Source organism: Thunnus albacares, chromosome 8 (genome assembly GCF_914725855.1).
Source record: "Thunnus albacares chromosome 8, fThuAlb1.1, whole genome shotgun sequence".
NCBI lineage: Eukaryota > Metazoa > Chordata > Actinopteri > Scombriformes > Scombridae > Thunnus > Thunnus albacares.
Window position 1 is genome coordinate 16,227,275 of NC_058113.1, and position 17,646 is coordinate 16,244,920.

A 17,646-nucleotide genomic window follows, 5' to 3' on the forward strand; every position below is an offset into this window, starting at 1 on the left:
ACGTGGAACTGCAGCATCTTTAAATTACAGTTGTGTAGCTGTTTTATGTTTCTTTGTAGACCATAAGGAACAGCGTTATCCTCAAAATGACCACTCTGAATGGAAAAAAAGTTCTAGAGATAAAGAGGATTTTTAAGTCTAGTTTATTTTGCCTCTGGATGAAGATGAACTCTTTAGTGTTTATAATGAGAGCACAGTGGATACCATATTGGTCAGAGTTTGGGGTCTTGCTAGAAGTGATGCTTTGTCTATGTCTTTCATTCTATGTGTGTTTGTGTGTGTGTGTCTGTGCGTGTGTGTCTGAGACATGGTGTACGTGTGTGTGTGTGAGCCACAAGGCGCGGGCATGCAGTGCATAGGATTCATGCTGTTTGTGTGGTGAAGGGTGTGTGGGATTCATGCTGTGAGACTCAGAGATCATCTCTGTTCTGCCCAGGAAGCCTCTGGTCAGACAACAGCTATCTCAGCACAGTCCCTCTCTTTTAATTTTTTTCTCTCACTTCTTCTCTTGTATCTTCCCTTATCTTGTCTCCTCTCTATTGTCTTCACTTTAAATGTGAAGAGAAAATTAAACATGTGAAAAGACCATTAAATGAACCATGAGCTTGGAAAAGTAATTAAGCTATTTTGCAGTAACATAATGCACAAAATAACAAATAAATTCAGTCGATTGTAATCTGCAACCTCACCACTAGATACTACTAAATCCTACACACTGGTCCTTGAAGTCACCTCGTGTCTTTTAGTTTGTTTGTTTTTTTTTTTAATTTTTCGAAACGAGACAGGTGAATAAGGTTGAGTATTTGAGCTGGTGACAGGTCACTTACATTTACTTTTAGAGCCAAAGTGAGCAATAAATACACTACTGAAGGCACAAATTCACCCACCTCCTGTTACTGAGTGGAACCGGACACTACTGTATTTTATCTCCATTAGATTGACTAAAAACACCCCTGTTTATGACCAACAAACCTTTGACAAACCAAATCTGTAAACTTGAACTCCTGTTGCCACTGCCATGTTTCCAGCTTTGTTCTTTATCGTTCCCTAGAATCCCCAGTAGAGTCAACTGGGCAGACACAGGTGTGAGCAATTAGTTGGATTCAGTAATGTACTCGCCTGCTCTCAGCTCTTTTCTCTCCTGAGTCCCGGACAGGGTCCATTGGGTAGGCAACAGTGCAATTAGTTCAATTTGGTAGCGTCGATTCATCCAACAGCAGCCCCAAATGCACATTCTCACCATAATAAAACACAGCACTATGAAATAGGCCTAATCCTCAGTTTAGTACAGAAGTTCTGCATAACACTAAATCAATCCACAGTGTCTAAAATACAGTCTCAATATGCTGCGCTGAACTTGTTTTGATCCAAGATGTTTGTAGTTACTACACTATAGACATGTAAAGGAATAATTAGACATTTTGGGAAATTATGCACTTTTTTGCCAAGAGTTGGATGAGAAAATCAGTACCACTCTCATATCTGGGTCTGAAGCTACAGTCAACTGAAAACAAAGGAGACAGCTATCCCAGCTCTGTCTGAAGGTTAAATTAAAAAAAAAAGAATTAAAGCAGTGACTTCTTGGAGTCTCTGCTGGTGGCTTGACAACCTTAAAGTGACAAAAATGGGGGTTTTTTTGTTTTTGTCTTTTTTTACACTTTTACATTTTTGTACAGCTTAAACAAATGGATATAACATGTTAATTAGTGAGCTTTAGAGGTGGTGACAGGGAGATTTCCTTACCTTTGGATAGAGGCAGGCTCGCTTTTTCACCCAGCTTCCAGCCTGAATGATAAGCTAAGCTAACTATCTCCTGGATGAGAGACAGATATGAGAGTAGTATCAATCTTAACTATAAATCTATTTTATTTGCTTCTTTAGTTACGATCTTTAATCTAATCTTTAGTTACTTTCTAACTCTACAGATAAAATATAATATATAGTAATATATATTATTTATATATCTTTTTGTCTGTCTACACGTGACTAAAATATACCCAAGCTGCAAATAAGAACACAGGGTGGCATTTATGCCTGACTTACATACAGTATGGATTTCCCCAAAAGTCATTTTTAACCCTGAAAATGTTTTATGCTTTCTCTATATCACAGGATGCTAAAATACTTTGTAGCAATATGATTAATGTACTTTTGTAGAAATGGATTAATAAAAAACACAGTGTTCTTGCATTTTTCCCCGCAGCACTCATGTCAATGGCCTCCATTATTATGTATGTTCAAATGTTTGGTATGTCTGCTCAGGACTCAACAATAACCCAAGCCTTACTGTGAGGATCGAATCACAGAGTGTGTGTGCCAAAGGGGTGGTGTTGATACATAGCACAGTTACCCCATTCATAGTAATTGAGGTGCAATCCCTCAGCTATATGGCATATATTTGCCACGCACACATGCACACTCAATGGCATCATCATACACATATGTTCATAACCCTTTAATCAATTAGTCTTTGGATTGCATGGAAATGTCAGCTGGTAGCACTCAGAAACCCCTCCAGTTCCTCACACACACAGGCAAATCACACTAAATCTCCAATCCCACCCCCAATATCCCCCAACGTCCCCTGACACCCCCTTTTTTTTAATACTGTCTATGTGCAATATGTAGATTCATCCCAACTCCACAAACAAATAAAAAAAATAAAAATACTGCACTGATGTAGCAGAGCATAAACTAAATGTATGCAATGCATGTATTTGATATTGTTTATATGTGTGTGATAATCAGCATATTCTGCATATTTCTTGCCATGTGTGGTCCCCTAGCACGCATATACCTTCACTTAGTTACAACTGTCTGTAAATGGACCCTAACCACCCACCCAGCACACCCCCTCTCACCACCTTGAGAGATCAGGAATGCATAGACACGTTCAGCCTGTAATGTTCTTTACCGTTTGCACTGTTTATGCAGCCTGCACACTCATTTAAATAACCTTGATTACTTTATTTCGGTGTGTGTGTGTGTGTGTGTGTGTGTAAGTGGGCGCATGTGTTTGTGTGTGGGAGAGGAGAGAGAGAGAGAGACAGGTTACAGAGGTAATGTAGTGTTCCTTGGCACTTTTAATTTCTGTCGATTATGACAGTATATGCAGCCTGGCTTACTTGTTATTATATCATAAAGTCTGTGTTTATTTTAATAAGGCTTATAATGATTGGCACCATTAGAGTACTGAATTCAGGAATGTGCACAGGCGGAACAGCACTGATTGCTCATTCAGGTTTTCCACCGTGTTTTCTTAAAGGGGGTGGTGTGAGGGGACTGGTGGAGGGGTCTCAGGACTGATTCACATTATAATTAAAAAAGTCCAGCCATCCATGCACAGTTTGTTTCTTTATATGTTTGCTGCTGGAAGGAAAACATTGCATGTCCATGCTGGTTATTCTTTTTGAAATACTTCATAGCTCTGTGCTTCAACAGTTTGCAGCTGCACGGCAAAAAACAAAAACATTAATCAAAAGTTACTCAGTCTAGAAACTGTTTATCTTTGGTCCATTTTCAGCCTCAACTGAATTCACACTTTCTTTTCAGGACCTGTCAAGATGTAATCAGAAATGGGAAATACAAACTTTTAATCATATTAGGTTTTATCTATCGCATTTGGATCCCCTAAGGATATATTTAATTTACCTATTTAAAGCGATCAGACTCAGATCTTGTATTAGATTCCAAACAGTGTTCAATGCAACTTTAATCAGCTCATTCTCCTTTGTCTTAGTTAGTTTTCTCACACTTTTGCAATTAAGCAAGAATTTCTTTTGAAGTTGATTGCCCCCTTCTCTCCACATTGCTTTTGTCTGTAGTTATTCAAATGAGCGCATAGCGACCTGGCATACCACCCTGTATTGTGCCTGCTGAGTTTATACCACTGCTATAGAACATAAACAAAGACTGTTTAATTAGGTGCCTTGCACTTTATTAGTCCTTAACTCATACTTAACACACACGCATACACACACACGCTCACAAGCATCCCCCTTGAATACACACAACACTGCCTGCGTTATAGTCTTAACTTATTGAATAATGAGGCTCTTGCTAGGCTTGAACAAAGAATAGTTAAACTGCAATGAGGACCAACGTGTGTGTATGTGCACGTGCGCTTGTGTTTGTGTGTAGATGAATATCTTTTTTGGATGCTGACAAAGGGGAAGAGCTTGTTAAGAAAAATGTTTTCTTGGCCAGAAAACAGCAGCTTTTTGCTAACTGGCCTTTTTTTGTCAGGATAACAAAGGGAAGAGGAAATATGCAACATTTAAAATCTTAAACTGGCGAAACCACCTCCATTTTTAAACATATGCAGGCACATGAGCTGACGTTCTTTGTCTTAACCACATGCTTTTCTCTAACTTAGCTCCTGCCTTTGTCCCTTTGACAACTTTGGCTCTGTAGACTCTTAAGGCCGGTCACCATGGAGACCCACCCTCAAGTGGCGTGGGAGTGATGCGGGTCAGGGGAGGTCAAGCCGAGGGACTGTTTTGGCAAACGGAGCACGCTTCATTAGGCCTTTTGGCTTGGGGTTCATTAAAACTGCAATAGAGGACATTCCAGGAGACTCTATTAACCAAGCAGTTGTGTCAGGCCAACAGATTTCAAACATCTTGTGTTAAACCGCCGTGCTCTCCCCCCTCTTCACCCCCACGCACGCACACACAAATGCACACACACAAAACATACTTGCCCACACACAAAAACAAGTGTAGACGTCATATACACATGCACAAACACACTTTAAATCACATGCACACACACGCACACTCTCTCAACTGCTGCCACGCTCTACCCCGCGCCCTCCCTCATACAATAGCCTCCATCTGTTAGCCCGTTCAACTTTCCCTGACGGTTCTCTGGGGGTTGTGAGTCTGCAGGTGGAGGGAACCATAGTCACCCTGCCATTGCTCCAGTGACACCTTCAGATCATAATAAATACGCAGACTGATGGCAGTAGAGGGAGGGAGAATGTTTTGGGAGTTAACTTGAAAGAAGGGAAATAAATACACTTTATGAGGGATGAAGTGTTTCAGAGGTAGGGGTGGTTAAAAGTTAGATGATTAGGACAGAGTGACAGAGTGGGAGGAAGTTGTATGGGTAGAAATTAAGTGATAAAAGGCACATGGGAGGAATAAAAGAAAGGCACTAGGAGTCCATATATTTAATCTTATTGTTCAAGTGGCGCGTATACCACAGTGTGGCTAAAATGACTTACTGTAGAGATTGAGCCACATGATATAAGTAAATCAAAACACTTTGGTTAGATCAAAATGTGAGCTATGGCACTGCAGAGAGCGCCTGTCAGATCAGTGCTTTTAGCTGTCCGCTGTATAAGCAGGTATAACTGGATTATCCTTGTGTTTCGGTTGGCAAGCCTTATCATGTAGGCTCTGTGGTTGGTCAGTTCAAACTGGGCAGATTACAGTTTGCAGAGAAGAGGTTTAGCCTCGTTGGGAGCTCTGATATGTTAATTAAAGTAGATTTTCTGAAAATGGGACGGGCAGGATGGCAAACTCCACCTCAACAAAGCCATAAGCCCATCTGTTGGCAGAGGTGTATTTGGGCCTGATTGTGTGTGTTTTAATGGCTGTGTGTTCTTGTACTCCTATCCCTGTGAGAACCAGTTAGAGCCTTTCAGAATGAGGCCATATATGTGAAGGGAGGTCATTGTGGTCTGTGATCAGTTTTGCAAGGGGCTTGTTTAAAAAGGATCTACAAAATTTTCAGTCCTGTTCAAAATGGTATGATAGTATCATGATTTAAGACATTTGCAGTACATCAGAAAGTATTGTAATATTATAATATTTAAGACTCGTCCCACCCGTTTAGACTGGCTTCTCTTTGGGATATAGAGCTTGAAAATGTGACATGTAACATCACACCACACTGGTTCACCATAATTCCCTGTGGTTTTGGTCCTCTCATATTATGAAGTGGTTTTGTCTGCAGCAGGTAATGTGTATAGTTCAATCTGCAGTAGCCTATTGGCTTTTGCACCTTGTAGCTTTCAGCCTGCACAGCTAAAATAAAGGTTGGTCAGTTTTGTGTGATGCTTAAAGTCGATAAAATATGAGACACAGAAGCAGGTGGCCAGGCATTTCCTTTCCTAGCTACAGGGATATGGAGGGACTATTAAATATTTTGCAGTATATGGCTTATTGAGTTTGTTTAAGGCTGTATACTGATGGGAATTCAAGGTAAGCATCCTTGTACACAGTAAGAACCAGAACACACCTTTTTTTTTACTTGTGCTAGGGATAATCAAATAAGAGTCTACCAACCATTCCTACTTGTTATTTTATTTTGGTAAATAAAGTAAGTAAGGTATTGCAAAAGGTTTCACTTATTTCAGGAAATTACCTTCAAATTCTTGATTTTTCCAACAGTCTACTGTTGGCCTCCCAAGCCTTATATTACACAAAACAAAAGCAGCACTTTATTGAACAATAATAAACTCATCCGCACTTGATGATAAAAACAGCAAACAACATCTCACCTCAACAACCATGGCACCACATTTGTAAGAAAATATCAGGTTAACTCACTGCAATGTTGAATTGCCTGTTCAGTCAACGTGTACTGAATTGAGCGCTTGCCTTGTAACAAATGAAATGATACAACACAACCCATTATTATAACTCTAAACAATGGTTTGGCCTTCGGTTCAGTGTTGAGGTGACAACATTACCTGACCTGTTCTTGTGAAAAAAAAAATTTAAAAAATCACATTCTCCTGAGGTAAAAAGTGCAAAATCTTCAACTTTCTGGTAATACTAATCCTACCACTAATACTACTAATACCAACCCTTGAATTCCTGCAGTCTGCCTTTGATGTTGTTCAGTCCCATTTGACTCAACTTAAGTTGGTATTAAGTGCAGACAAATCCAAATTCATGCTATTTTCAAATGACAAATAGTTACCATCTAATCTTCCTAAGATCTCAACTGCTCAGGGGGTTGAAATCAAAATGGTAACAATATATTAGGTATTTAGGTATTATTATTGATCAGAACTTGTCATTGAAATCACACATTGAAAACCTTGTTTCCAAGCTGTAACTTAAAATAAGTTTCTTTTTTAGGAATAAATCTTGTTTCTCTGCCCCTTCCTCCTGGAATAATTTACAGAAGGACCTACAATTGTCAGAGCTGATTACTATGGGGGAATTTAAGTCAATTTTAGAGGATCAAGAAAATAGTACTCTTGGTAAATGTGATTGCTCCTACATTTTCACTGAAATCATTTAAGAAAATTGTACCTGTTTATGCATCATAATTGGATTTTTGTCCTTGACCTTGTCTTGCATATTAACTGGATATTGTGTTCACTTGTTTGTAGTGTGTGCCAGTTGTATTTGTCTGTTTGTATTGTTTGTGTTTACTGTTGTAACAATGTTTATGCTGCTGTCTTGGCGAGGTCTCTTGGAAAAGACATTTTAATCTCAATGAGATGTTTACCTGGTTAGATAAAGGATATATACTGTATATTGTGTGTGTGTGTATATATATATATATATGTATGTATGTATGTATGTATGTATGTATGTATGTATGTATGTATGTATGTATATACATATATATATATATATTTATGTATATACTAATTCTGTGAGGGAGAGGTGAGGAGGAATATTACGACTGACCTCACTTAAAGTTAGTGGTGAGAGTGATGGTTAAAGGTTGATGGTAGGATGAATTTGGTCTATGGTGATACTTTCATAGAAGATGGGAGTACAGAGATGTGCAGGGGGGCATGCACATTTGTATATGTGCATGTGCAGGGTGTGTGGGTGTATTTGTGGACAGCAGAACATTAATAATAGAACACAAGGATTTTGTTATTAAAGTGGCCTTTTATTGCTTAATAGCTTTTGTTAAAGGCTTGCTTTGGATCCGTTCAATATTGTTTCTCCCTATGCCTTGTTTTTGCCCCCATTTTTAGCTTGCCCAGATTTAGCTCAGTTTCATCCTCTAATCCTTCTGTTTTGTTAGTGACACTGGGAGAACAGCCTGGGCTGTGTGGCTCAGCCCCGCCTGTCAAAGCCTATAACATCTCTCACCAGGATCAGGTTATTGCCTGAGCTCTGTGTATCTTTATATTGAATTGCTTGTGATAGGAGGCTCTGGTGGTGTGTGTGTGTGTGTGTGTGTGTGTGTGTGTGGGTGTGGGTGTGTGTGTGGGTGTGTGTGGGTGGGTGTGTGTGCCTCCATGCACATATGTTTTTGTGTGTATTTATTTTACATGGATGAGGTATCTATGAATAAATGAATGGGACACACAAGAGTGGATATAACAATTGTCTTTTCTGACCTCAAATTTCAATATTGTCCCCTTATGTCTCTTCCACCCTCCTTCCCCACCCAGCACCATGTTCTCTGCTTTGCTCTCCATTCGTCCATCACCACAGAGGGGTGATAGATGGGGGCGAACGTTAAAGTTTGTGGGCCGTGGACGGACAGCTCGGCATGAATATCAGCGGCACAGAGTAAGCGCTGGGAATTGGATGAGCGAGAGCGAGGGAGGCGTCAGCACTTTCCCTCCCATGCATTTTCACTCAGCCGGATTGAGTCTTATTATCTGACCCTGCTCCTTTTCCCTCAGTGACCTAATAATATTGTTTCAGCAATCTTGTCCAGCCTCTGACCTCATGACTTCACACAGGAATCTGTTAGATGAAGAGTTCCACTTTCCCAAGGAAGCCTTGTACTTTTAAACTTTTGCTTCTTCCTTGGCCCTGGTGTGATCATATGTACTAGCAGCAACTAAGTGATATATATTTATTATTACTCTATGTCTACATGATACTACAGTTGAATTAGCATTACCAATTATATCCCTGTAATGCTGTTTATTAGTCTAATGAAGATTTGATCTGAAGATTTGAACATAGACCCTCTCACACTGGCCCAGTAAGCCTCCTGTTATACTTAACCCAGACACAGAAAGATCCCATTTTATTGGACAATAGTGTTGTTATTTACAACGAAATCAAAGTCACAATATCAATGAATTAACATGGTTATGTAGGAGCTTGTTAGGCAGCTGAGGTAAATGGGGGAGATTTGGGAAATAATCCCTCCCCAATCTGGACACCACAGCTGGTTGTCTCAAGCCTCTCTGTCCATCCTGACACATAAACACACGTTTGCACACACACAGCTCTGAACTCCATGTTGCTGCCAACATGCATAGGGAGACAGGGATGGGGCCTGAAGGGGAACAGCAAAGAGTGTGTCGGTGTGTTTAATTGGGTTTTTCCAAATCCATCTTAACCCCGATATATGTCCTTCCACATGCTCCAGCATCACTTGGTCTACAGGTCACCCAAAGCACGGCACACCAACTTGAGAATAGCTTCAAACAAACTTGCCAACAGTGAGGATGTGGTTCATGTCCCTATTCAGACTTCATCACTATAACAGACTTTTGAAGAAAGTGCTGCTGAAGGGGATTAAGCGACTATCTATGCTGTCAGACTTTTGAAAGTCCTCTTATCTTTGTTTGCTACTGTTATTTTAGTGATGCCTGTAATTGTCATTTCTGGTTTCTGGTGATGCGTATTCTCAGTCTGTGGCTGTCTGTTAAATCTCCTTCTCCTGTGGTCGACTGGGAGCCAGATTGGTAGGGGAAAAAAAACATGTTGACCTTGTCTACAGATTTAGAACACAGAAGCATCACTGATATGGCAGCTGTACTGTGGCAGGCAACAGAAGCCGGGGCTCCAATCAGATCATCGGGTCAGATGGCTGTAGTTAATGCCCAGGCTCAGAGTGTGGATGTAATACTCTCCAGCTCAATGCACAAAGACAATTTTTCAGGCCTTTGTCGGAGCCCTCAGAAGTCTTGAAGGGTTACTGAACCCCTTTTTTTCATTAAATTAACCACTTCCTAAGAACTGTGGGGGCTGAACTAGTTACATCCTCTTCGTGGTGTGGATCGCATATTCGCCCAAGCTCCTCTGCTTCTGACTCTAAGCTGTCATATGCATTTTATAATTAAGCTTTTTTTTTTCTTTATTTTGACAAGTGACAGAATGGGAGCTGCCACGTTGCTAATGGCAATCTAAATGATTCAAATACGCCCCCAAACCATGCACATTCCACACAAATACTGTACATGCACAGGAACTCAAACACACACACGAATATATCACATGCAATCTCACTCTTGCTCCACTTTTCTGAATCAATCTCCTGGACATGACCCTATCTTTCCCTCTTCCACATATTGTGTTGCTTTCCACCGTAGTGCTTATTGCTTTCTTTGATTAATCTTCCTCCTTGCTTTCCCTGCCACACTGGTCTGAGTCAGTAGACTTCCTGTTGGTTTTCAAAACAACTCCTCATGTCAGCCTTCCTTCCTCCCATCTCCCCTCTTCCCCTGCTCCTCCCTCGTCTTCTATTCATCACTCCACAGCCCATTTTACAGTATCTTTCTGTCTCGTTCCTCCATCCGTTTCTCTCGCTCCATTACCTTGCTCGTTCGCATCCCCTTCGTCTCACCCTCTGCCTGTCCAACCTCCTGACATGAATTCTTTTTACCCTCTTACTGTATTTCCCTCCTCTTCCCTGCATTTCTCCACTCGCCATTCATTTTCAGGTTCTCTGTCCATCTCCCTCCCTCCCTCACCTCTGTCAGACCCAGCTCTCTCCCTCCTCTTCCTTCGCCTGGCAGTGGAGCGGCTCCACTCTTGCTGACATTGCTGTTTGTGTGAACTGAGTGCTGAGCTTCACAGCCCCCTCGCCTCCCATTGCTCCCCCCGCTGCCTCTCCTCCTCATCCTCCACCTCCCTCCCTCCTTTCCTCCTGCCTCCCACCTACATACCCCTCCAGGCAGGGGAATTAACCTTCCAGCCCTGGGCTGCTGGGCTTAATGACTGTCTGTGGGGCCGGCTCCGACTACATGGCCCAGCTGCTAACATCTGGGCTACACACACCCACTCGCACTGCCTATACACATGCACAAAGACACACACACACACTACGCACAGAATAGATACTGGACACTGGCACATGTGCAGTACTATATGTTCAAAATTAGGTTACAGCCTTTGAATTTGTGGCATTATAAGGGTGCGTGTCATTATCATTCTTTCTTTATTGTCTGCTGCACAAATGTGAGAGTTTCTTAGCAATACATTCTGAGAGACGGTGGTTTGTATATCATAACCGCATGGCTGACCCACAGTAGAAGAATGGGTGCATCAGAATAACTGCTTTTGTGTTTATACGGAGTAAATAGCTTGTACATGTAGTCAATACAGAGCCATGGAACAAGTGTAGACTATCAGCAGATCAAATGAAAAATACATGCACGTGGAAAATAAACATGACCTTTAAGTTGTCTTGCTAGGAGAGCTTTCAGCATGTTCCACTGAGCAAATAGTGGTATTCTCCAGCCACCATTCAGTTGGAAGTATATAATTGACAAAAGAGGAGGAGCGGGGTGGGGTAGTGGGGGGCAATATTCAGAAAAAAATCAAATATTCCACCACTGTATTCCACTGAAAGTGAAATCTTTGGCCTATCTCTGTATCCATCCCTGCAGCGGAACACATCACCCCAGGAGTATTCAGTATAGGAAATACAGTTATGTGGATACTCTCTACGCCATTCATTATGTATGAGCATAAATGTTACAAACTAGCAGCTGTGAAGACATCCATGTTGCATCTGTATCTTTGAGGGCTGCTCTGCTCCTTCCAACCCAGCACAGTGAAATGCTAAATAATGGGATCCATGAATACTCCCCAGAAAGAAGCAACATGTATGTTGTTCTGCTCTCATTTATGTCTCATTGCAACTTTTATAGTTATTTACTAAATTCTACTGAAACCAAAGGGTCTGTAACTTTTGAAAAGGTCAGTTTGTTACTATTTAGCCTTAAAACTATAGACTTCTTGAAATCTTTTGGGCAGCCGTGACATTGTTGGTGTTTTTTGGTATTTATCCTCCCATTCAGGTTACCCCTTTGCAACCGCCGCCACCTAGACTTCTCATACATGCCTCTCCCTTCATTCTTCAGTCTCTCCTACTGCCTCTCTCTCTTTCTTTATATGTTTGCCTCTGTCTTACACTAAGGAGTGAGAGAAGGGGGAGTCCCATTGGCATTCTTTAACATCTCCGTTGCTCACTTGTGTTCAGAGAGCCATCTGTAGATCAGGAAGACAAAAAGACGCTCCCGAGCCTTGGCGTCACTCAACAGGTAAGCACATCTCTCTCTCTCTCTCTCATGCAAATCTGAACACCTATTCAAAGATTCTTGGCTTTTTTAGAAAGAAGTGCGCCCTCTCTGTGTGTCTGTCTGCCCGCCTTGCTCTTTTTCTGTCTCTGCACCCTATAGGCACGCAGATGTGTTTGAGTTGGTGGAGGTTGAAAGAAGGTTTTGCCTCTCTGTCTCTCAACTTTTTCCTAGGGAGAGTGTGTGTGTGTGTGTGTGTGTGAGTCTATGTAGCAAAGTCAGAGTATCCAGTAGACTTGAACACAGCTGAAAGGAGCAGAGACAAACACCTAACTTGGGTTTCTCTGAGTGCCTTGAAGTTGTACTGGACATTGTCAAGCTACTGCTGAACTGCTGGATCAAGCTGATATGTTTCAGCCTGACTATCCTTGGGGCTGAAGTCTCCTCTGTCTGTGTTCAGCACATTCAACCAAGTCTTAATCAGACTGCTACAAGAATGCCACGTCTTAACACACAATCAATGATTTGCACGTGATTAGATTCCGTTGATAATCTAATCTGCATCTTTTAGAAACCCTCTATATCAGCAATTCAGTGTTAAAGCAGTAATGGTTCACAACACAGCTTTTATAAGCTACAGTAATTGGACCCACAGGCAACTGGTGAGATTGGTAAGAGGTTAGGTTGGTATTAAGATGTAGGACGACATCTGAATTGGATGGCTGCATGGAGGCTGAAACTTCATTTTCTGCACATTGACTGATTTCATGGGGTTTCACATTAAATTGGTCTAGGATTGAGTGTATTGAGTCGTTTGATGATATTATGAAAGATGCCATTAAAAGTCTACCTGTCGGGGTCACGCTGAATGGTTCAGCTACCTCTAATGCCCTTGCGGGGAGAGCGACAGCCTTGACTCTGAAAGCGAATCAAATTTCAAATCAAACTTTCTAATTTGCATTTGTAAGAAGCTGGTGAAGACCAAAGTCAAAAAAAAAAAATCTGTGGCAATGAGTGCCGCTGTAGTAAAATATGGGTCTTCCTTTTATTTGAAGACCAATTAAATTGCCATTCAGTCCAGTATATATTTAATGTTACATTTTAAGCAACTGTTAAATGACATACATTATAGTTATTCAACCAATGCTACACCATGCAAGGTTTTTCAACAAAGAAAACACATATTGCAATGAAGGCATTGTTTGAATTTGTAAGAGTACTGTGGGGAGGTCAGGTGGGCTACGTCTGCTTTCATTAAGAGTCCCATTGAAAATGGTGACTCGTGAGGCCAGCAGAAACCTTTCTATGTTGGCAAAACACTTCTCTTCCTCACAGGCAATATCTGCTGGTTGAGCTCCAAAGTCTGGCTTTTTCATCGTACTATAGACAAAAGAAGGAAATCTGGTACTGCTCATCAGGAGATATATGGCTGTAAATGACAATGCATATGACAGACATTGTCAACATTTGACAGGGTATAATGATTGTGTTTGTGTTTACCTATATAAGGCATTAAAATAGGCAGAGATAAAGAGAAGATGGGCACTTTTAACCTCAAAAGAAATACAATTCATTGAAGAGGGAAGTAATTGCCCTTGTGTGTTCAAAGAGTATACTGGGGGCTCTGAAATACACAAATGTTTTGAGAGCGAAAAAATAATTGAGTGTGAGTTAATTCTTATCAAAGCCTGTTGGAGTGCAACTAATCGACTGAGGGGAGATGCGTCAAAGAGCTGTTGCCTTCAATTCATTTTGTCTATTCAGATGAGAAAATATTTAGTTTTCAATTAAGTAAATCACTATTATTTGTTCCACTCCTGCAGCAGATAAATTGAAGTGATTACAAACTGACTAAAAATCCACAGAGGGCTCTTTCAGGTCAAATAAGGAAGAGTATTTGATGCAGTGGGCACGGACCCACAGCACGGCCTACAGTCATCCAAATTCAAACTGTCCTTGGGATTGATTCGCAGTAAGACCACGCCATGTCGATCATACTCTACTTATCCATGGGAAATTACCTGTAAAAAACAAATGTTTTTTTTTTTTTTTCTGAAAAGCACAAATAATGTAATTCTTAAAAATATTAATTACAATCAAATTTCAGCGTTATTACTTTGAGTTCAGCATTATTCATATCTATAAAACTGCCAGCAGTGCAATCATTTAAAACACAATGTTGTAACTGACTTTCCTTATTAAAGGACCATGCCAATCTGATTGCATGTTTCTAACCTATTTATTCAAAGTCAACTATGAAATAAGTGCATTATGTTTATGCAGCTATGGAAAGACTGTTGTCATCACAATGTTAATGTTAGGAAACAAAGAAAATTGATTTAGTGTAGGGAAGGACAGAGGTCATAAATACAGGAGACATTAACAATAGATATAGATAGAAATAGAATAGACAAACACTGTAAGAATGTCACATTGTTTCCTTCCTTGAACTGATTATAAACAAAGGTTGTTTTAAGCTATTTGAAGAAATGACCTGTGCTGTCATGCTTCTAGAGAAGAGAATCACTATTTACTTCAACTTTTAGATAATTTATAGTATTTACATTTTGTCTTGCCATGCAGCAATTTATATTCCTTTGAATTTATTTTTTGACAGCTATTGTTCTCCATTAATTCACATTATCATTTTATAATCTGATTGAAAGCTCCAACATTTGAGACTTGGATGCTGAATAGTAATAAGTAATAGTAAACAGTGTTGCAAACATAGTCTATGTTGTCAAAAAAATCAAACCTTGAAAACACACACACACACACACACACACACTAGATCACATACAAGATCTGGAAGATTTTGATGCATGAACTATAATGTTTAACCGTTGTATTTAATACGTATAGATTTAAGTTTAATGATAATGAACATGTCCCAAGGCAGACACAGTAAAAGTCCAGAGCTGCTCACTGATACTAAGATGGGAGTATGATTTTGCTAGGTATCACTTTTAAAAAACTGAGCTGAAAAAATAAGCTTCCTACTTTGAGAGTGATAAGTGCTTTCAGAGTGATCCTTTAATTGGCCTTTGATCCACACATGATTCTTTGCCTCAGATAACTTTGAGCGGCTTTGATCACATCTGTCCGATCTGATCATTGCTGCATAGTTTTGAGTGGAAATTGTGAGGGAGATTATAAAAGGTTATTGATGAGGAGAGCAGGAAATAGCCTAGCCTAACCCTCACAGTCAGTTTGTACTGATTACTGTGACTGATAGTATGCAGTCCATGAAAATACACATAACCGAAACAAAACTTACTCAGTGTGTGCCTGAGGCCAATTTCTCTATGTGTAGTCATCAGGATGGTTCATATCTTGCAATGGCTTTAACTGAAACTAATATCTATAATGGTAACTATAGTGAATTTGATGTAGAGTACTGTATGTACATCATTGGTCATGGGTCTCATAGAAATAAGGAGAAGGTCATAGCTAGAAGGTCATAGGTTCAATTCCCACAGTTACTACATATAGCCTGCAGAGGACATGGAAATAGCATGTACACACACATCATCTCCTCCTGTGGATCTGTAAAACAGAAACTTTTCATGAGTTAATACAAACAGATGTGTTTTCAGTTTTGTGAATTTTCATCAGTTTGTCTGAAAAATTATGAAGTAATTACTGGGTGGAGGCTCATGGGTGGAGAGATACATGTTTCTCATTGGATAGCAATGACATGCAGATAAGTAATCCTTTTAAAATGTATTTTAAAATAAAGCATGAATAGGACATTAGCTGGCTACTTAAGCTAACCTGGTTACCAGTATTGTTCATATGTGGCCATCTAACATATCATCCATAAGGCTACATTCCAAGAAATCTTCCTGAAGAGCATAAAAACCTTGTCATGGAATTTGTTCCTATATGCATAGATGCACTTGTGGATACCTGTGTGGTGTACTTTGCAATACTGAATCACAAAATAAGTGACCATAAAACAAAGTGCCAGACAGTTCTTAACATTGCTTTGACTTTTAAGCACATCAGCAAAAACAGTGGACAGAAATACAATTCACCCATGACAAAAGAAAGTCCAATGTTTGTATGCTCACCCATTCAGACACACACTCACACACCAATGGCACAGCCATCGGGAGCAATTTGGGGTTCAACATCTTGCCCAAGGACACTTCAACATGCAGACTGGAGGAGCCGGAGACCTTCTGATTAGTGGACAACCCGCTCTACCTCCTGAGGCATAGACGCCCTGTTTATAGTAGTTTATGTTTGTATGTGTTTCATATGTTTGTATTTTCATGGTTGTTCCAGGATTGTTGGAGGTCAGATGTGGTGAAATGGACTTCTTGTCAGCATGGATTGTGTCTCCTTCAGCACTACCCTTTCTCTGTCTCATCTGGGGTAAGAGAATCAAATGCCACCATGGAGCTATCATTACAGTAACTGTGGCCTTTTCAAATCACATCCGTGTTCAGCATTCAACTGAGCAGTGGGAACCTTTACTTTATTGAAGCCTTAACTGAATTTTCACAAATGGATGCTGTATGTTTACATGCATGACTTGCCTTCTCAAACTGGCTACTTGAGTAACAAAAGCTTACAGTGATGCATGTACTGTAAAGTCACTGCACTGTAAATCAGTTAAACTAACCTAGTTAATCTCATACATACACACTTTACATTGTGATAATGTTGGTTGAGATGCCAGGTTTATTTCAGTATAAATTGGCTTACTATATACTGTATGTTTCTCCTTTAACTTTTATTTTTATATTTATCTGAGCAAATAAGACATCAGTTAGCATATCACAGTAGTGAACTGACCCGCTATTAAAACTGTGATCATTCTTACCTTCCACTGTTGTTATTGCGTAGTCCAGAAGTAAACCAGAAGCTCCATCTTTTTCTCTCTCTTTTGCTGGGGGACCATTGTCCCTATGAACAATTGGTAACAGTGAAACTCAGTCTCTGGGTATTGACCTGCCAGTAAACTGCTTCTCAGATGGTCGATTAGTTTCCGAACCGCACTCCCCTAGCCAACGTCGGAATTGGGGGGCTGTGTCTGACCGTTTATGTAACTTTCTGAAACCGACAATCTGATATTCACACTCACTTCACACAATGATTGGCCCGCTGTGTGGAGGTGAGAAAAGGCTTGAACTTCTCTCTAAAGCTCTTTTTTCATTATTTTCAAGACTATTTCTGTCACTTTTTATATATACTGTATAACTGAGAGCAACACTATAAATGTCTGAAAATGTGCACCATTATGCGTCTAGCCCCCCTCTATAACAGCCTGCTTTTCATGCCGCCTTCAAGTGTGGCTGTTCTGAACAGCTATAAACACTGATCTCTAATGTGGACAACATGTCAAACGAACCAGTGCTTTTGTATAAATGGCCGGTAGGTGATGTGACCCTATTGCAACTTTTCTTAGCTGAAGGTAAATCTGTTTGGTGTGAGCGGTATGCTGC

General features: G+C 40.3%; 1 protein-coding gene across 3 annotated transcripts in view; it reads left to right on the forward strand.

Annotated features, from left to right (window-relative positions):
- The first annotated feature begins 12,052 nt into the window (after nucleotides 1-12,052).
- nphs1 (NPHS1 adhesion molecule, nephrin) overlaps nucleotides 12,053-17,646 on the forward strand; it is a 42,888-nt gene continuing 37,294 nt past the window's right edge. The window contains exons 1-2 of one of the 3 annotated variants that reach the window (XM_044359962.1): nucleotides 12,053-12,217; nucleotides 16,484-16,573. In XM_044359962.1, the coding sequence (XP_044215897.1) occupies nucleotides 16,510-16,573 (64 nt within the window). In that variant the 5' untranslated portion in view covers nucleotides 12,053-12,217; nucleotides 16,484-16,509. The remainder of the gene's footprint in view (nucleotides 12,218-16,483; nucleotides 16,574-17,646) is intronic. The other 2 variants (XM_044359963.1, XM_044359964.1) reach the window with 2 other exon arrangements.